At 41.7% G+C, this 20,519-nt stretch overlaps 3 protein-coding genes across 3 annotated transcripts; 1 reads left to right on the top strand and 2 right to left on the bottom strand.

The window, feature by feature from the left end:
- Positions 1-338: 338 nt before the first annotated feature.
- On the top strand, positions 339-10,145 carry adamts13 (ADAM metallopeptidase with thrombospondin type 1 motif, 13). The gene is made up of 29 exons (XM_061730218.1): positions 339-416; positions 774-840; positions 985-1,118; positions 1,384-1,467; positions 1,647-1,771; positions 1,849-1,995; positions 2,344-2,478; positions 2,758-2,908; positions 3,018-3,122; positions 3,226-3,377; positions 3,460-3,523; positions 4,075-4,201; positions 4,302-4,450; positions 4,540-4,660; positions 4,876-4,956; positions 5,049-5,230; positions 5,350-5,506; positions 5,641-5,770; positions 5,861-6,040; positions 6,522-6,720; positions 6,836-6,938; positions 7,030-7,159; positions 7,279-7,455; positions 7,539-7,743; positions 7,950-8,229; positions 8,317-8,460; positions 8,538-8,717; positions 9,528-9,703; positions 9,804-10,145. The coding sequence occupies exons 1-29, from the start codon at positions 339-341 to the stop codon at positions 9,957-9,959; spliced, it is 4,119 nt and encodes a 1,372-aa protein (XP_061586202.1). The 3' UTR covers positions 9,960-10,145.
- Positions 9,987-15,769, bottom strand: LOC133451582 (carnitine O-acetyltransferase-like). The gene is made up of 14 exons (XM_061730762.1): positions 15,607-15,769; positions 13,949-14,218; positions 13,527-13,645; positions 12,882-12,935; positions 12,593-12,758; positions 12,285-12,459; positions 11,987-12,165; positions 11,796-11,896; positions 11,591-11,710; positions 11,383-11,505; positions 11,157-11,292; positions 11,007-11,069; positions 10,778-10,915; positions 9,987-10,671 (listed from the first exon to the last, which is right to left on the bottom strand). Exons 1-14 carry the CDS (start codon positions 15,631-15,633, stop codon positions 10,456-10,458), a joined length of 1,887 nt encoding a protein of 628 aa, XP_061586746.1. The 5' UTR covers positions 15,634-15,769; the 3' UTR covers positions 9,987-10,455.
- A 1,171-nt stretch (positions 15,770-16,940) lies between these two features.
- On the bottom strand, positions 16,941-18,048 carry ier5l (immediate early response 5-like). Its single transcript, XM_061729909.1, has one exon. The coding sequence runs from the start codon at positions 17,890-17,892 to the stop codon at positions 17,011-17,013; it is 882 nt and encodes a 293-aa protein (XP_061585893.1). The 5' UTR covers positions 17,893-18,048; the 3' UTR covers positions 16,941-17,010.
- Between the last annotated feature and the right edge of the window lie 2,471 nt (positions 18,049-20,519).

Below are 20,519 nucleotides of genomic sequence, written 5' to 3'. Positions count from 1 at the left end.
AGTCATTAGTCAATCTACCTCATCATTAAAGCATTTCAAATACACAAAGTCTTCATAGATCTTTTAATTAATATTGTTTATTGCTTTGTGACGTAAGGCAAGAAGTTCCACACATGAGTAACAGAAAACAAAAATATACAACCAATAAGAGCTGTCCTCTTGATCCCAGATCTGAAAAAAAGCAAAGGACATTTGACACATATCAACTTTGTCCCTACTGTTTACATAAACATGTTACTCATCCACCCTTGGCCTGGCTGTGTCCCGCATGAGTAGGAGGAACGGACACCGTCCTCGTGTTAAAACCGAGCAGGTGGACACACGTGAAGGGGGGAAACATGGTTTTTGTGATTCTGCGCTATTTTCTGCTGCTGCAGGCTGTCTCGAGCACTCAAATGGGATCTCTACTAGATGAGGTTAGTGGAAATCCACAGGAAAACAGGAGCTCTGCGGCGAGGGGTTTATACTGCTCAGGACTCCTGCAAAGTGCATTGAACCCGTCAAGCTTAACCCTTGCAAGGCGCTAAGGGATAGGCAAGCCATCTGAGGAACTGTGGGCCTTCGCCCCCAGACCCAAGCCAGGGCCTTTGCTCTGATCTGGGTCATTTTGACCCAAGCCAGTGCCTTGCAAGGGCTAAACTGTTTGTCCTCAAAAAAAGCCTTAACATTTGAAGTGCTTCCATCCAGTTTCTGGATCACAAATCTAAATTCACCTACAAAGATTTAAAGCAGATCAATCTAACTGACCAAACACTGTTTGCTCCCTCCAAAAGGTTGATCACTCCTCCGCCAATCCAGGAACCCTTGTTTCTTCTTCAGATTCTTCTCCTGACCCTTCAGGTAAGCGTGAAAGCGTGAAGACTTAAATTGTATAATAAAGTTTAATATAGTCAGGAAAGGGCCACTGAAAACACTTGTTGAACTATTTCAGGGTAGTTATTTGATTCATAATGCATAATTACACAGTGATTCCTGCTCTCACAGCCAGAGGCCGCCTGCGTCGCTCAGCTCTGATGCCTGATATCACCCATCTGGAGCTGCTCGTGGTGGTAGGGCCGGATGTACAGCAAGTCCACAGGCAGGACACGGAAAGATATATCCTGACGAACCTCAATATTGTAAGCCTTAACACAAATATGCACTAAAAGCATGCGATTCTGAGTAATCTTAGAAGTAGTGAAAATGTAGGACAAACTGCATGGGTACAGTTGTGCTGCTTAAGGAGTGATCAATAAATAATGACAACTACATAAAAGGGGGTAGTAGGTTTAGATGTTACAGTTAATCCCTTAGCTTGCTGAATTTACTTTACACTAGCTCCATTACACTCTTGAAGCAAGATACCGTGTAACAGTCTGACTGAGAGTCTGAATTTCCACCCAGGCCTCTGAGCTGCTGCGAGACATGACCCTGGGTGCCAACATGAGGGTGCACCTGGTTCGCATGATCATCCTGTCAGAACCAGAGGTGAGTGGCTTATGTTGTATGTAGTAGTTAAGCTTATGAATCAGAACCTCTATACTTGTGTAACGAAACGCACATAAAGCCACTCCGGTGGCCCAGAATGCCTTTGAATGTGTGCAACGGGTGAATGAGCTATGATCAGTGGGGCTTGACCTCTCCTGTTACTGTGTCGTCTCCTTCAGCCAGATATCCAAATGTCCCCCAACATCACCTCATCTCTCAGGAGTGTGTGTGACTGGGGCAGACGGATCAACCCCCTTAATGACACAGACCCATTACATGCTGATCTCCTATTGTATATTACGAGGTATGTTCAGAGCGTGTAACTGGTTGCACTATAATTACATACATATATGCTCCATGTGCAGTATTTGATGTCTGCAGGTACGATCTGGAGTTGCCCGATGGGAACAAGCAGGTCAGGGGGGTAGCGCAGCTTGGTGGGGTTTGCTCCAGTGACTGGAGCTGTGTAATCACAGAGGACACAGGCTTTGATCTCGGGATCACTATCGCTCATGAACTTGGTCACAGGTAAAATAAAGTGCAGCACATGAACATTCAATAAACAGCACTTACAGTTTCATAATATTTTATTACAGCTTTTGCACTATTTATGTAATGCCTTAATTTGCAGGTTTATAGTTTCAAAGTACCCCTAATAATTTCTGAAGCAATAAAATATTGAACAAATTATAGGTTGGCTTTTCCTCTGGTGCACTTTCCCATGATTATGCCTTTTTTTCCCCCAGAAACAGGGCAGTGTTAACTCTTAGATGCATGTTTGCATTGCATACTTTAAATTTTGTCAGCCCATCAAAAGACTTCATTACTTTGTGTCAGCGTGTCTGAATATGTTTTGTTTTTTTATTTTACACACAGCTTTGGAATCAACCACGACGGCGTTGGAAACACCTGCAGCAGGAGTGGCTTCATGATGGCTTCTGATGGCGGTTACAACAGTGTGGATTTAACCTGGTCCCCTTGCAGCCGACAGCAGCTTTTCACATTCTTCAGGTGGGCCAACCTGTGTGGAGCAGCTGCGCATGGAAATGACTTCCATTAATCATGCAGATCATGTGCAGCCAAAAGCAAATCTCATATCCAGCAGATGTCTTAATGTTTACCACGTGTTAATGGAACTGAGTTCCTTTCCAACTTTTGTAGACATAAACTTTGTCTTCATTTTTTAACCTTATTTCCTTCAGGGCGTAGGAAAACTGGTTTAGTCTTTCAGTATGTTATAATGGGGGAATAATTGGGGGACATAACTTACTCATGGAGTGGTGTTCCCAGTGAAGGAAAAGCAGAATGTGCAAAAGATTTCCCTCCCCTGGGAGGCTCCCTTCAAGACTGGAAGCCTGGCCTGTACTATGGTGTTGATGACCAGTGTCGAATAGCTTTTGGCAGCACTGCAAGAGCCTGCTCCTTCACTAATCCTGACCTGGTATGTCCCCTGTAGTATCAGCTTGATAACACTAGGTGGCGTTTCACATAAAGAGAAAACAAAACAGTTACTCTTCCATGTTTATAATATAAGTCTCCTTCTCCTTCAGCCAACTTGTCGTGTTCTGTCCTGTCACGTCAATCCTGAAGATAACAGCTCCTGCAAACGCCTCCTCGTCCCACTGCTGGATGGGACAGAGTGTGCTCCCAATCAGGTAGAGCGTTTAAGTGTGTTCAGTGAGCAATAATGGAGCAATCATACCAGAGTTTATATTTACGGATATTCAGCTTTCACAAATGACTCATGTTCTGTTGCAGTGGTGCCTGAAGGGGCGTTGTGAGTCCCCCGATGAGCTTGGCATCTCTGTCGTGGTTCATGGCTCCTGGTCCAGCTGGTCTGAGTCTTCTTCTTGCTCACGGACATGTGGTGGGGGGGTCACTCTCCGTACACGGCAATGCAACAACCCAAGGTAGCAGGTGTCACAAAATAATTAACTTCTTCTTGACAATCGTTGTTCTGTCGAAATAATGTCCGTCGTGTCTAATTTTCAGACCTGCTTTTGGAGGGAATGACTGTCAGGGTCCAGATATTGAGGCTGAACTTTGTCACCAGCAGGCAAGTTGTTACTGGTCATGTTTACAGTGGGCCTGCATATACTACTGCGTCAACATCATTTAGTAAGTGGGTCAATGTACCCAGAAACATCCCAGTTTTTGATTGATGGTTGCCGTCCACAGACTGTGTTCCCACAAGAAGCCGGAAATATCGTACTGAAATGTTCCTGGACTTCTGTGTGACTGCAGTCAGCTGTTATCAAGATGGTTTTTTTAATTCCTTTTGTAAAGTCTAATTTGTTATGATACATCTATTCCTGTACTTTGGTTCAGCAATACATTCCCAAACAAAAAGGGAGAGTAATTTCCTCCTTTTTGTACTGTTGTCATTACTTCTCACAGCACACGCTACTGAACAACGAGGCATTTCAGCTGTAGTTATATTCCAGTCTTTCTGCAAAGATGCGGGCTGTCGTTATCAGGGTTTGCGACAAAGAAGTAGTTGAAAAGTGAGACTATGAAATCCAGGATTGCTGCTCTGAACGGCATCACTGCAGCATGGAGTTAAGCGTTTTAAGTCTTTCTTCTTTTTCTCCATCATATTGTTTTAAGGCTTGTGAGGGAACCCAGCTGAATTTCATGGCAGAGCAGTGTTCCCAAACAGATCTCCACCCCGTTTACCTGCGACCAGACACTGCTTCTTTCTACACCTGGATCCCCGCGCTCGGCTTTGCAAAAGGTGGGATTAAAAAAAAAAACATAGCTTTTCCTTTTTATAATCTGTGAAGAGGCTAAGTCTGTATCTTATTTGTTTTTTTTCCTCTTTTGCTCATAACCAGGAGATGCACAATGCAGACACATGTGTCAATCAGAGGGAGAAAACTTCATAGTGAGCCGTGGCTCCCAGTTTGTTGATGGGACTCGCTGTGAGTCCGACAGCCAACTTCCTTTTGGCGCCACCGCTGCTTGTCTACAAGGCAGATGTCAGGTAAAGAAAGCCAAACACGACCCCGGGGAGATTCTAAGTCTGTCTCCGTTTTTATTTATTTTCACACTCAGTCTTTTGCACCCGATTAGACGTTTGGCTGCGATGGCGTGCTGTACTCCGGTAAAGTGTACGATGTATGTGGAGTGTGTGGCGGAGATGCATCCAGCTGCAGTCTGACTTCAGGCACCTACAGTGGCGGTCGCGCCAAAGGTAACCGCTCGATAAATCACTGCTTTACTGGTCCGACAAAAAAGCAAACTGTATACTCTTGATGTGTGTACAGCTTAATAAAAAAAAAAAGTCAAAAATCAAAACCTTAAACTCTGTCTGCATTTTAAGATCCGACAATTTATTTCTAAAAGTAGTAAATTATTAATTCATTAAAGTCACATATTCTAAGTAAGAATCACGTTTTTCTGTTTCAGAGTACACCACCTTTCTCACTCTGCCAGTTAATGCAACGCAGGTTCATGTTATCAACAGGGCTCCACTTTTCACTCATATGGGTGAGTGGCCTCACACACAAATGTGAGATTCTTTCTTTAAGAATATATTAATAGGATGTTTTTAAAATGATGGGCCTGTTTCACATCCACAGCTATATTGATTGGCAGTCAGTATGTTGTGTCCGGAAGGGGCAGCATGGCCATGAACGTGACCCACCCTTCTCTGCTGGATGAAGACCACGTAAAATACCGCCTGCACCTGACCCCTGACCTTTTACCTGAGATGGAGGAACTGATTGTGCCCGGACCGCTGCAGCAAGCGATTAACATACAGGTCAGGAGAAGTACATGTATTCTTAATGTCAACGTGTGTAGCTGTTGTGAGAAAAATGAATAAACTGGAAAACCTGAATCTGCAACATCAGTGTGTACAATATATTTTTATGATTATAGGTCTATCGCAAATACGGCAAAGAATATGGGGAGAAAACAAATCCAAACATTAGCTATGAGTTTTATGGACCGACCATCAGCAGCAACTTGACAGAGCTCACACCAAGAGGGAAATGGGCTGTTTCCACGACACCCTGTTCTGTCTCTTGTGGATCAGGTAAGTACTGATGAGTCATATTAAAGAAAAACAAAGAAGAATACCCAGCATGGTGTAGTGCAGTACACTTGATGGCATGTGCTTTTTGAATCCCACAAACTCAGTTCAATATTCCAATATCCCCCTTGTTGCAGGTGTACAGAAGCATGTGCATGTTTGCGTAGATGAAAATACCAACAGCCATTTGCAGGAGCACTTGTGTGAAGCACCTCCTCCAACCATACCCCTCCACACAACCTGTCAGCTCCCGTCCTGTCCCCCCAGGTTCGGCTGACATTCAGCTCTGCTCTTCCCTCCTTTTCAGAGACACACACAGCACAAATGAGCACACATGAATAATTTACTGTTTTGCAGGTGGGATGCAGGAAAGTTTGGTGCTTGCAGTGCCTCCTGTGGGGGGGGGGTGCGAATGCGTCCTGTGCGATGTGTTCAGAAACGTGGATCTGATCTGGTACCGGTTCCGGACTCGGAATGCTCCTCGGATACAGCTCCACCCACCACTGAGAGGTGTAACCTCCAACACTGCCCTGCCAGGTATAATCGGACACTCTGGTATTAATGTTCCACTAAAATATGACATGCAAGAAAGGGGATTTGGATTTGAATTAATTTATGGATAAAAATAATTTTCTGTGAGCTTTTCAGAGTTTCCACGGCCTGTTAACAGATTAAGCTCCTCCCCCTCTATTTGGGAATTTTCCATGTGGAAAAAAACACAATTTCCTTGAATTAACAATGTTAGGGAGATTTTATGCATAAATTATTCAATATTATGCCAAAACGAATCTAAACTGGTGTCCAGTGTTGGATGATCTGAAGGTGGTGAGAGAGGAAGAAGCAAGAAAAACCGGGTCTCTCTTGTGCACATTATCGTTTAGGTTTTTGCACTGTGCTTAATTAAATTTGGCCTTTTTTTTTTCTTTTTTTCTTTGCCTTTCCAGTAGAATAAGTTGACTTCTGAAATGAGGGATGAGGCTACTCCAGGGTGTGTTAACCTACTTTTCTGTGCTTGCAGATGGCATGTGTCAGAGCCGGGGGCCTGTTCGGCAGTGTGTGGGCCAGGAGAAGCAAAGCGTGCTGTGTCCTGTGTCCGGCCGGAAGATGGTCAGGACGTTGAGGTGGATGAAGGTTTTTGTTCTACACACATGAAACCGCCTGAATCTGTGCCGTGTGTGGTAGACGTCTGTCCCATCGGCTGGGAATCGAAGGGGGAGGTAAAGTGAAAAGTGGCAAAATACAACAACAGCAAAAAAAAAAAAAAAAAAAAAAAACAATCACAGGTGTTTCTAAATGTCAAGAACATATTCAAACAGCATGTTTTTTGACCAGGAGCGGCATGTTTTAAAGTCTGGTTTGTTGCCACGCTCTAGACAGGCTCCTGTGTATGTATGGAGTCCTGTTATCAGCCAGTGTTCAAAGACCTGCGGCAATGGTAAGATTAAATATATTGTCATCCTTATCTATGAAACAACACATTCCCGTGTATATATAGCACCTCAAAGCCCAATGATCTTGCACCGCAGGAACACTGCAGGTGTGGTTCTCCTGTGTGGATCATCAGACCAGACTGGGGGTGGCTGACTTCAACTGTGATGCTTCTACCAAGCCTGAACCTCAGACCGAGATATGCGGCACATCTCCCTGTCCCCCTGTGTGAGACACCACACTTAGCATGCATTTAAAAATGCAGTATTTCTGCATAGTTAACGACACAGTAACTATACATTTTCTTTGGGAAATAACGGTCGTGTATTTTTCTCTATCACAACCAGGTGGCACTCTAAGCAAGGCGTCTGCAGTGTAACGTGTGGAGGAGGGGTAGCCAACAGGGTTCTGTACTGTGCTAGAGAAGCAGAGGGGGAGGAGGAGGTAGTGGAGGATTCTGAGTGCAGTGACTTTCCCAAACCTACATCAGTAGTTCCCTGTAACACTCGCAGCTGCCCTGCAAGGTAAACCACCCCAAAAACATGCACGCCTGAGATCAACACTAACAGGGGCAAATATCATCTCACATACATTTCTACTTATCCAGGTGGAAAGTATTAGGGACCTCGCCCTGCTCTGTGTCATGTGACCTGGGTGTTGCTCAGAGGAATGTGTCTTGTGTCCAATTCATCCACGGAAAGGAGAGTGTGGTGCCGGAGGACAGCTGTCACGCAGCCATCAAACCAGCTGCCACAGTGCCCTGCTTGGTGCAAGTCTGCACCTTCAGGTGGGAGGTGAAGCCCTGGAGCCAGGTGAATCTCTCAGGACTGACATATTTCTGGATTAGAATAGAAAATGTATTCCTGAAACCACAAATGTGCTGGTTGATCAGCTTACTGACAGAGAAAATAAATTCCCCTCAATAATATGTAACTATTTTGAATTTTCTGCAAGGACATGCCTGCCTATGCTAACTTATTATTTTTCTTATTATTTAAATGTCTCATCATCTCCTCAGTGTTCAGTGCCGTGTGGATATGGCATCCAGTCCAGAACTGTTTCCTGCATGGGGCCCTCTACGCCAGAGCCCCTCAGCCCCCTGTTTTGCATGCACATGCCTAAACCAATCACCATCCAGGGCTGCTACATGGGCAGCTGCAGCGATGTGGTGTCTCACACCACCACTGCAATCATGCAAGTTAGTCTCACAGAGAGACCGCTCCCAACTCTGATCCATCTTCATCCAGGTCCAACAGAGAGCACCACCATCCCACCGACCACCCCCACACCTAAATTCAGTCAGTGTGCATAAAAAAAACCCTTAGTAGTCAATTAGAAGCTGAATACAAAGCATGATTACAATGATAACTCACTGCCTTTTCTAGGTGCATGTGGACAGCTCCTTTTGGAGGAATCAGGCACGGTGGATTTGAAAGATGCCCGCAGCCGTTGCACCGTATCCATAGGCAGACCTCTTGATGAGGTCATCCACATTAAAGTGATATCTGGCTCTCTGGACTGCAGAAAAAGTATGTTTCATTAAAAATGTAAATACATTTACTACAATTACTGCGGCCACAGACTGTCACCGTGTGTGTATTTACAGAGGAGTATGTGGCCTTTTTTGACCGTCTGGCCTTGGTGAGGAAGTGTGCGCAGATAGCAGGTAGTGAAGTGACCACCAGAACCAACGTCCTCCTTGTGCGCCAAAATCTGTTCACAACTGGGAGTGGGGTTGTGTTTACCTACAGTTCACAGAAGAATGTGAAGAGGAGCCACTATAAAGGTAAAGCAGCTCCTGTGGTCATCTGTGCTGTTTGGCAGGCTGATGAATGAATGAGAGTGGATGCTATACTTGAAGATCAAATTAATTACCGTATTTTCTGGACTATAAGCCGCTACTTTTTTCATAGGTTTTGAACCATGCGGCTTATACAAAGGTGCGGCTATTCTGTGGATTTTTCTTCCATCTCTAGGGGAAGTGCTAACCGGAATTAGAATAAAAACTAAGACAAAATAAATGCAAAGAAGAATACGCTACTTCTTCTTTAGCATTTAGAAGTAGGTAGAAGCAGATTTCAAACAGATAAATAGATAAATAAATACTGGTTATTCTCTCTTGGTTCTGTCCCGTTTTAATCAGCAAAGTTGCAGCCGTGTTAAAAGACATTGTTAGGGAAGGATCTATTTAGGTACAAACATGTACATCATTTACAGTTCAAAATGGTTCTGTACATGTAGTAAATATCTAATCTAACAACATAAATATCTGCGGCTTGCATATCTTTTTTTTTTAAATAGAGCGGATGCGGCTTATAAACAGGTGCGGCTTGTATATCTTTTTTTTTTATTTTTATTTTTTTTAAATAGAGCGGATGCGGCTTATATACAGGTGCGGCTTATAGTCCAGAAAATATGGTAATCCACATTTTTCCGATTAAAATGCATTGAAAAAATGTGAATCTACAGAAATGTAGCAAACAGTGTGATGACTGCGAGTCTAACGCAATCCGATATCAAACCTAGAGCAGACATTACATAACATTTTGTTTGAATGCACTTACGATAATAAATAGATGCAATTTTTGTCCCACAGATTGTGACATTCAGCTGTTTTCCCCCAGCGGTATCTTTGAGAATCCGATAACATCTCACACTAACCACACCTGCCGAGTGCTCATCAATGCTCCTCCTTCAGTGAAGATCCGAATCCAGGCGCAGTACATAGGATTGGTGTTCAACGCCACAAACTCCCAGTCTACATACATAATGGTGCAAATAAGTCTCACGACACTTTTCAATATGTCGCCCACTCAATGAGACAAATGTATAAGTGTAACACTAACCGCATCACTCATTTGGTTCCTGTTAGATCCGGGACATGGACGTCTTGAAGACCAACGTGTTCAACGGCCAGCAGCTGTTCTCGTGGCACTCCTCTGGAAATATGGCGGAGGTTGAATTTCATGGCGACTACCTGCATTCTGAAGGCACTTTCAGAGCTGAATATTCATTTGTGCGTCCTTGATGCGAGACATGAACTTTTTAAATCGGGTTTGGGTTTATATATGTATCATTTATTTACTTTGCAAGACTTACATTTTAGTAAGAGTAAGTAACTTCTGTTCTGTACTGTAAAAATACCCCCTTATCATTTGATTTACTTACCAACAATATGCAGTTATTGTTTTGACCTGAAATAAATAACAAACACACCAAGGCACTCAATTTTTTTCCTTAAGTTAAAGGATCCACCAGGAACAGCTAAAGCATTAACAAGGAAAAACACATTTGTTCTACTATATTCACAATATTTTAAAATATTTCATTTTTCGTCGTAGAGAATATCTCCTCTTAAATTCAGCGCATTAACAGTCTTACATTCTATACTTCCCACAAACCCTTAGGTTGCAGGTTTCCTCTTTGTGCGATAATGCCTCTGGCATTCTGCCAGCAGCTTTGGCAGCAGCTCGAGTCAGTTTCAGCTCCCATATACATCCAGCATGCCAGGCTCCTGTGTGGGCTCACTGTCTGGCCGTGGCCGTGTCCTCCAGGAGAGCTCTCATGTCCAACAGTGCTTCCTCCACAGCCCGGGCAAAGTTGGCAGCATTCGTCTCCTCGCAGCTGTTGAAGGCTGTGATGGCAATGTTGATGTGCTCATCCATGGGATTGTAGCACACTCCATAGCCATCTGGCACCATTGGACCAAAGCACATCACACAGTCTGTCTTGGAGCCAACCTGGACATAGAGTTGGGAGACAGGGACCACATAAGTAAATAACATGCGACACAATCACTCGCTCAGTAATACGAGATTGTTGGCTCTCTAAGATGCAAAAATGTACCTGGCTCGTGGAGAGATTAAAATGTTGCGCTACTGCATAAGAAGTATCCATAAATATCTCAGGCATAGAGGTCAGATCTTCAATGCCCTGAAGCTTCAGCCCAAGAAGGTGTCTGTCTATGGCCTGGCCGTGAATTGCCTAAATAAATGAAGTGAGATTAATCAGATTTTGTTAAAAAAAAAAACAACACAAAACGAAAACACTAGTTTTCCAGAAAATGACTTCTCACATTGTATGTGTTTTCCTTATGCGTTTGAACAGCCTTCTGCAGCAGTGCCAGCTTCTCTGAGTTCTGTTAGGAATATTTACACCTCAGTAACACATCCTTCATGTTGAGAACAGGAATAGTTACTATCGAACCCCAATGGTTCAGCAGTACCTCTCTAGCCGGGTCTTGCATCGCCTGGACGAACTCAAGTGCGTCTACAGTAGATGAACGGATTGCATCCGTTCGTCCATACTTAAACATTCTCAGCGATGCACTCTCGTAGCTAGAGCAGCAAAGGTTGTACATCCTAGAATTGGAAAAAAGCACACAAACTAAAACTGTTACACTTGTCGTCTGTGTCCAGAAGGATTTGTCACTCCAAGAGCACATTTCTCACCTGAAGTACGCAAGCTGAAGAGCCATTTGCACAAAGGCATCTGGACTTAGCTTCTGTTTCTTTGGCACTTTTTTTCCAAAATGGGAAAACATAAGAACATGCACATCCAGGTCGTGCACCATTCTAACAAAACAAAAAACACAAAGTTCAATAAATTGTTACCGAGAACAGACAACAAATATAAGACTTATAACTTAGCTTTACACACATGTTCATATTTTGTTTGGCTTTCTCGATGTCTCTCTTGATCTCAGGTGTGATGTTAAATCGGAGTTTCTGAGGCATGGGCAAGGGAACCATCGGAGAGCGAATGACTTGAGTCTGCTGCCTAAAAGTAAAATATCAACCACTGAATCAGATGAAGTCCATTTAAAGCAGGGAAAGCACTTATCTAAAAACTGAAAGAAACTTACATGTATTTAACGACATAATCGATGAGAAACACAATAGGTGGACCCTCAGCGGGTGCATGTTCATACACCAGTCCACACGTACCGTCTTCACCAACAATGAACTGAGGATGATTTTTAAGTACATTCAAATTATCCACAAGAACCAGTGTTGCTAATTTTTGTTAATATTAAGGAATCTTCCTCAAACTGACCTGTAATGTCTTATCGAACCAGCGGTTGCCACTGTTCCAGCGTGCTCCGCCTCCATGTAACATCTGGGCAGCCACTCGGCTAGGATACATCTCGTCTGACACCCGAGGCATCGGAGCATCCAAGCAAACTGTAAAGATACTTTTGTGGATGGCACGGACCGACTCCTTATTCGTCTTGTCTGAGGAAAATAAGGGCGAATGAGGATTAATTATGTCTCTATAATATAATTTCTAACCAGTCTAATAATCTAGTGATAAATCTTTTGTGGGGCGGGTATTCCCCCTGTGCTCTCCTCACCTTTAATAAGATTGTTATAGGCTTTTCCCCAAGTGTTGCGGTGCTGTGACGTAAGGATGCCAATTGGTTCCTTATTAGTCTGCAAAGAGGAATTCCAGATCTTCTCCAGCTGCATGTACAGCTGGTCTACTGTCAGAGGAGAGCCATCGCTGTTGTACACATCTAAGAAGAAGAACTGGGGGAAAAAAAGACAAGAAAATATACCCAAAGTGTTTCTATTGACACTGCACAAAATGACAATCAAAAAAATTAAACACCAATGTCTGTTTGAAATACTGAGAAGTACCAAAAAAAACTTAATGCGGCACCTGAAAATTGTGGACGACGGTGATGTGGGTGGGAGGTGTCTGCCCCGTGTTGTAATTCACAACCGTGTCTCTCTTTGGTCCAGGAATACGACAGGAGGACAGGATCTGGTAATACTGGTCCATGCATAGTGGCTTCTCACTCAAATACTCTACAGGCAGAGTTTCACTAAGACACGGGAATACGCTGTATTATTAACTTTGACCCTTTTGAAAAACAAATCACATTAGGATATAAATGACCATCCAATTACAAAAGTACAATGTCTGCACTGATATCCAGCAAACTCACGTGTCAATCATTTTTTTGAAGTCCAAAACTCCTGCAATTAGTTTGGCCGCAAACCTGAAGAGTAGAAATTGTCATGTTACTGACACAAATATGGCAAATCTATTATCTATTCTGATTTAAGTCTTTAAAGTTACTATTCATGTGACTGGAGCTGGAGACATCTCTAAATTTAATCATCACCTATAAACTATGAATAATAAGATAAGCAAATGTCTTTCCAGATTCACTTTGAAATACATCCTTAACATTTAAATGATCATTGTTGTAGACTGAAACTGTACAGTAGATTCTCTCTGCGTGGCCACCACGTTCACTGCATATCCCGTGTGTCACCAGTGGTTAAAAACAGCTAAGCAATGGTATGAGTGGCCAACGCACTTTAAATAGCCAACGCATGAAAGGGGGATTCTGCAAGGGTCGACTTGAAACTCCTATTTAATACAGGCTTGTTTACAACATTTACAAAACGTAAATCAATTTAGGAGCTGCACTCATTATCAGACAGCTGCAGTTTAGAGGTGATGTTGCTATAACCCTGAAAATTTACAGCACACATTAAAAATGCAGACTCCTCTTGAATTTGACTCTGTAAGAACACAGTTTAGACACAGCGACTATTTTTACAGGGTTTTCTTAATTTCTCACCTCATCTGTCCGTGTTGATCTTGGAAGTTCATTCGGGGCAGGACAACTCCAGGGCTTGTGTAAACTGCCACTGGCATGCGGCAGTCTAGATAGGCCGACTGCGTCCACCACTCTGTCAGCTACACCAACATGCCATGAAACAGCAATTATGATCTAATGTATGTCAATATCTAGGGAGAATAATTTAGTATACTTCCTAAGATGTCTGTGTTGCCATCTATATCTTCATCAAAAGGTTCTTCTCATTCCATATATCCATAAACAGATACTATGCATGTACTTGCAAAGGGACTTGATTTAGACTGAGCATCAAGTGGGCCATAGTTTATTTAATCAAGATACCATTATTAAACTCCCAACAAAGACCACTCATACTTTTAATGCTCATTTAAATAAAAGCATAAATAATACAAAATATCTACCCAATTTTCTGTCTTTCGTGCACGCCTCTCCAGTCCTTTCTGGAGTCTTTGTCCCACTCCCCCGTGCAGGAACTCCTGCACCAGCCGCTCGGTGTGTTCCAGCTCTTCCTTGCTGACGATGGGTTCCAGAGCAGCAAGGTAGCGTTCACATGTTTGCTTCAAGGGTGGCACGGGTAGCTTGGGTAAACCCCCCTGATGCACAAGGGACCTTTCTGGGATCTGGGTTACTGGTCTCAGAATACGGCACGGCTGTGCAATGCCTGGCCGCAGCTAGAAGACATGAAATTGATAAACAAAAACCTTTATTCATAGATCTAAAAGGCAAAATAGAAATGAAAGAAAACAGAATAGTATGGGAGTAATCTGATTGTTCAACTCATCTTAATTATTTGTAACTGACCACATGATCATGAATGTCTTTACTTCATACAAATGTAGATACGGGTATTTGATGTTGCTGGTAGCCTAATTCAACCAGCTAAGAAAAGGAACTACATGGAGCTACAAAGGTATCAGGTGTTAAAATAGGCTGTTAAAAATGTGCACTTGAGTTCTGGAAATATAATTGACTGGACGCAAATGATTTGAAATAAGAATTGGAACCGGGAAGAGCACAGTGAAATATTTTCACAGGAATATACGTTACTATAAGATGATTTAGTGCGTGAAAACTTACAGGAAAGCAACTGAATGAAGTTGAGACATTATTTGTTTGGAGTCACTGGGACATCCTTTGGCAGCTTAAAAATAGAAAGCTGACACTGTTGACTCTCTTCGATTGTAGCTAAAACAAACTAACATCCAAGTGCCAAATCTATTTGCTCCCTTGTGTTCACTGGTGTTGTTTAATAAGTTTATAACCTATTTAATCTTTTGAAAAGAAATTTGGGAACAATGCCACTTTATATATATATATATATATATATATATATATATATATATATATATATATATATATATATATATATATATATATATATATATATATATATATATATATATTGTGGCAATAAAGACAATTATGCCACTTTAAATATATATATATTTATATATATATAAATATAATCAAATAACAGTGGAAATGCAAATTAACCGGATAATTAACCAGAGATGACGTCGTCATATAAACAGTTTCCTGACTGTCAAGATCACAGCAACAGTCTGCAAACAGAACTTCCGGTCAGGATTATCAAAACAAACCCATTGCGGCCGGAATGTGTTGCAGTTTTCTGCAACACATTCCTGCAGGTTTCTCCCATTAATTTATAAGTGTACTAAGGCATTAATGCACTAGTAGGAGATTTTGCATCAACCAAATCTGCAACCTATATAGCCGTCGGATCCGACATCCTTTAAGCGATTACATTTGCATTACGCGCATGTTAATAATGCCATCGGCAAGATTAAGCTGACGTTACGCAAGATGTGACATTGACGAGCCGCTAAAATAACACACAAAAAAAAGAGCAATTGCACGGCAAAATGACAAACTTTCTTGTCAACATGCACCGGAGAAACATTCGTGGCTTTTTGACCTATTAAAGTCTCAATGTTGTTGTCCTCTAGACGCCCCACCCACCTCAATGGCTGATGCCGTGCACACATAACACACATAACACACTGCGTTTGTTGAAATAATGGTGAAGCAGCATACTCACCGCGGCTCTGACACACAAACACAACATCTTGTCAGAAAGACCGGCTTAAGTGTTTGACCTTCCTCGGAACATAGATGGGAAAGCTTCGGGCTGTCATATCTCAAGGACAGGCAACTCTCAGCTGTCCGCCCCCCCTCGGTCCCAGCGAGCAAACACAAGTGGCAGCGCTCGTCTTAAACCTTAATTATGGTCTGCGCAGAGCTACGGCGTAGGGTACGGCGTAGGGTACGCGGCGACGCGCCAGTACTCTCTGCGTTGGTCTAACGCGGAACCATAAATCAGGCTTTAAAAGTCTTGTTTTTGAGTGGAGTGGAGTTATGTGCAGGCGAGCGCTGCAGGTTAAAAAACATAGTGCACGGCCTTTCAGAGTAAAAGTCTCAAATGTAAGGATATCATTGTTAAAATGAAACAAATGACCCATAAATTAGGGGATAAATGTTTATAACAGATTTGAATAAGTAGATAAATATTTTACCTAATGTGGAATCATATATATGAAAATACAGAATCATTTCAAGATAATAGCAAGTTGGGAAAAAAATTACCCCCCCAACAAAAAAACCCCCAAAAAAACTCTACCACTATTGTAACACTTAAAATTAAAAAAAGCTAATGAAGGGGATCTGGGGTGCATAGCATATGCATTGCAATAATATAACATGTGCAATAATATAAGATGTGCAATATCTGTCAATCTGCCAGTCTACCTCACAACACTCCACTTGCTTTTCTGCACTGTTTCTTAACTGTATATACGTTCATATCCTGTGTTTATACATATTTTATACGTATCTTTTTGTATTTTTATATATTTTTTATTCCTGACTTTTCAGTCTTTTTACCCCTCCCCTACATGTGTGTGCTAAGTGTACTGCTGACAACAAAATAAGTTTCCCCACTGAGGGAGAAAATAAAGGATATCTTATCTTATAGGTTGCACGTTAAAATCAACACGTGTGTGTTTTTTTTAATAATGTAAGTTTTATTGATTTATCAAAGCAGGCCCTGATATAAATAATACATTTACAGAATGATATTCTGCGTTTAGCTGGTGCATGATTCTGTACATGTCTTTGCTGGCCACATGATGGTGCTCGTCCAACATCTTTCCAGAGAAACAGCGCTAACTAATTTCCCCAGGAAATACAAACCAAAGACAGACTCCAGTAACCCAAACGAATCACAAGAAAATACACTCACTTTTACAGCATGTGCGGACAAGATATTGATTGGTATGAGAGAAGTCATTGGGCAAAAAACATCAGTCATGATATGTTTGTTCCATGAAACCACATTTCTGAAATATTCTTTAATAAGAGAGCAGAGAGTGAAAATTGCAGTCAAGACACGGTTTTATTTGAAATCAACAAAATAAACGATACAAAGAAAAAACAGTGATGCAAATTAAAATGCTTCGATTGCTCTGGTCCAACCACTGCCTGTTAGCAGTGTGTGTTTTAAACAAATTGTTTGAGTGGCGAATATTTGCTCAAGGTCCGTTTGCTGCCAACTCACAAACTCAGATAGTCCACCTGAACCCAAAACCGAGATCAGGTTGGAGATGTTTGTGCTGTCCAGTTGGTCCGAATCTGTATGCGAATCCTCATCACCCATCATCCTTTTATACGGCACTGGCCCAAAGTCTGGCAAATAAAACTCTGGATCAACAATATAATAACTTGTGTCCTGCATCTTTCGCTTTCTAGTGTAGCACTGCGCGCCCTGCGGCTGTTTCGGCTGCGCGCAACAGTCTGAGTGGAAGTATCCGTTCGTGACAGTAGTCACCACATGAGTGTCCAAGTCCAGGACGGTCTTTTGGTTGGCTTGTGTGTTTGGGATAGTTAACTCCCAGGAGGATTTGTCTGCGCAGCTCCAACAGGCTTCGGAAAGCATGAGGTCAGAGTCACTGGGTGATACCAGTGCGCAGGCAGATGCGTCTTGGTGCGGCAGCTCTGCAGGCTGCCCGCTGGACTGGTGCGCTCCGCACTGCCAAGTGTCCGACTCAACCCCGCTAAAGTTGCAGTAGAAGTCATCAGACAACTCCGTGAAGCTCCCGGTCAATTCAAGGTATTCTTGCCTTCCGCGGACCGCAGTTACATCCTCATACGGAGGCGACCTCTGCGTTTGCGACAAGTTTTTGCTCATGTAAAACTGCCTGGCGTTTCTCAGAACGTACGTTACCAGCAAGTTCTTGTGGAGCTTGATGCCTCCTCTCTGCGTCCTGGAGCTTTGGATTTTCCTCAAAGAAATGGAGATCAAATTCTGTGCGTCAAATGCACACTCCATCCTCAGCCGAGCCACCCTTTCTTTTTCCTCTCCGTTTCTCAAATCGTTGGTTTCCTCACAGGATAAATATGTATGTCTTTAGCTGCGATACGCACTGGACTCGTGTAGACTGTGTCCATAGCTCTCCATGTCTTCCCAGTAAGGGCATGGATTTCCAACTCTCATCTTTCCTCGCCACGCCCTCACGTAGACATTGTCCAATCGGAGGGAGGCGGTGCTTCTGTTATACGCAAATATCACTACTAACCCTCATTCAAAATGCACGTATAGGAGCAGGCATGCTGCATTTCACTATATATATGCTCTGATCTCTGGAAATCTCTGTGGCAAACATTTAAAAGATTTCCCCCCCGCTATTTGTGAGGAGGAGAAAGCCAATCAGAACGCAGTAAAATACAGGGGAAATAGTTTCTATAAATGTAGGGACATATAGCAGAATAATGTAATGAAAATCGTATCAGAACGGGACTGTACAGTGTAACTGTTAAGGGTATACGCTGGCTTTAAAAAGGGATGGGATATAAAGTTACATTAAAAAAAGCACTATAACATACATTTCAAACTATAGTAAGAAAGTAGGAGAAAGGAATAGAACTAAATACAAATAAAATATACCATTATTGATCATTGCAGTTCCAACAGTTTTGAAAGTGAATGAGTTTAATAACAGTCAGTCAATGAAATGCTGTTGCACTGAAGAAAGTTTTAAGACGTGATTAGAAAAGAAGAAAGAGTTGCAACAGACCTGCAGCTCTCCATACCTTTCTTCACATCCACGGTGGATAGAAGCTGAAAAGTCTTTGTGTTCAATGCAAATATTGAACCCTGAATTAAAAGGTACGCGTGCAGCTTGTGTTTGAGAATTTTCCACTCAATTCACATCCTCTGGATGATTTTTCATAAAAAGGGCTAAACCGTCTACAATCCCTGTCCTTCATTACAAGACAATGTTTGATCATATCTATACTGTGCAGTATTGTATGTATTTAGTAAGTTAATGATGCTACATCTATAGACTGTAGATGTAATATTCTCAGCAACTTAAACACAGTCATGTACTCAAACATAATCTAGGCACACATGCAGTAAATTATGAGCGCACTGTCTGTAGCTGACAATGATGTCATTAGTATCTCCTGTGATGACAGAAATTTTGTCACTACAGTCAGCTGTGTGGATAAGCTCCATGTAGAGATTATGTGTCATCTGTGCCCCACATCTGTTTGTACACACAGATGGCTGACATCATACTGAACACCTGGATAGGACTTTGATTTCCTGCCAAATAGGTGAATCAAGGTTACCGCAGCTATTATGGTTATCATGCTCTGATAATACTGTAAATTGGACCCCGACACATCTGCTCTCTCTCGGGAATTTTGTTTAACAGATTGATGTTATGATAGATAGATAGATAGATAGATAGATAGATAGATAGATAGATAGATAGATAGATAGATAGATAGATAGATAGATAGATAGATAGATAGATAGATAGATAGAGGGGTCTACCCTGGAGAGTCCGTGGGGCTGAAGTTTGAATGATGATCCATATTTACTTTTCGGTCTTTACTAAGATACTTAGAGACAAGCAGAAAATACACTACTATTGGAGGAAGATTGACTAATTGCTTGGCAGAATAATCGGTTGGTTGATTGTTGGCAATTTCCTAATTAAGAGCATCAGCCATAGAAAAACACTAAACGGTCAACCTCAAGATAATATCTGCACAAAATAAAACCTCTACAAAATGACTCTAGAAGCAAATCGGTATTTAGTCTGACTTCCTTCAGAACCAAGCACAGATTTAACCCTTTGCCAGGAGATTGTCCCATACAGATATTTGCAGTGCTCCTGTTCTATTTAGGGTTGAGAGAGTTGTGTTCCTCGATTTTCTGTTGGCATCTTAAAGAGACTGGAAAATATAATGTGGGTTTCAGTAAAGCTTTGCTAAAAACAACAAGACTTGTGATGCCTCAAATGTTTCTAGGCTCCTGTGAATAGATTCCTAGTTCTTTAAGTTTTTTTAATTGGACTGTCAAATGTATAAAGTCAACATGGTACAAAAAAGCTTTAATCTATCACTTCCACAGATATCATAATGCACTGATATGGAATGGTACACTTTAAACTTTCAAAGGTTTAATATATTTTTTTAACAGAAATTGTCATATTATATCTTTTCTTTTTTCTTTATCCACTGGTTTGAAAATGCTCTGCCTCTTGTTAGTTTTTTTTTGTGTTTTAATGAAAACCCCTGTTCATTTAACCCTTTCCACCCATTTCTTCCCTTAATGTTCTTTAAAAAAAGAAATAGAAGAAAAAATTCAAGAAAGAAAGATGACAGAAACAATGAAACTATAAGACACATATTTGCTATTCATATTTTTACTATGCTTAGTGTTATAAACATTGTTATATTTAATGTTTCCAGAGTCCTGTTAATGGAGATTATTGTGGAGTACTATATTAAAGCATAATTATATTAGTTAATTATATACTAGCCATTATGTTATTCTGTATCATGTGTTTTAAGACGAATACGTGTATTTAAAGTGTTGTTTTGAAACCTGCTGCAATTTTCGGAGTAATTGATGACACTTTTTTTTAAAATGACACAATTAGA

Source organism: Cololabis saira, chromosome 9, assembly GCF_033807715.1.
Source record: "Cololabis saira isolate AMF1-May2022 chromosome 9, fColSai1.1, whole genome shotgun sequence".
Taxonomy (NCBI): domain Eukaryota; kingdom Metazoa; phylum Chordata; class Actinopteri; order Beloniformes; family Belonidae; genus Cololabis; species Cololabis saira.
The sequence above is the reverse complement of the archived record's forward strand: the minus strand, read 5'-3'. Positions and strand labels throughout refer to the sequence as shown.

Bases quoted from the DNA above. Each gene is read 5' to 3' on its own strand.
- ier5l (XM_061729909.1), bottom strand. From the start codon at position 17,892: ATGGAGTGTGCATTTGACGCACAGAATTTGATCTCCATTTCTTTGAGG.
- LOC133451582 (XM_061730762.1), bottom strand. From the start codon at position 15,633: ATGTTGTGTTTGTGTGTCAGAGCCGCG. The intron at 12,166-12,284 runs GTGAGGAGAGCA...TATTTTCCTCAG, and splicing joins CTATAACAATCTTATTAAAG to ACAAGACGAATAAGGAGTCG. The intron at 11,711-11,795 runs GTAAGTTTCTTT...TTTTACTTTTAG, and splicing joins GATTATGTCGTTAAATACAT to GCAGCAGACTCAAGTCATTC.
- adamts13 (XM_061730218.1), top strand. From the start codon at position 339: ATGGTTTTTGTGATTCTGCGCTATTTTCTGCTGCTGCAGGCTGTCTCG. The intron at 1,119-1,383 runs GTAAGCCTTAAC...ATTTCCACCCAG, and splicing joins TCCTGACGAACCTCAATATT to GCCTCTGAGCTGCTGCGAGA. The intron at 1,772-1,848 runs GTATGTTCAGAG...TGATGTCTGCAG, and splicing joins CTCCTATTGTATATTACGAG to GTACGATCTGGAGTTGCCCG.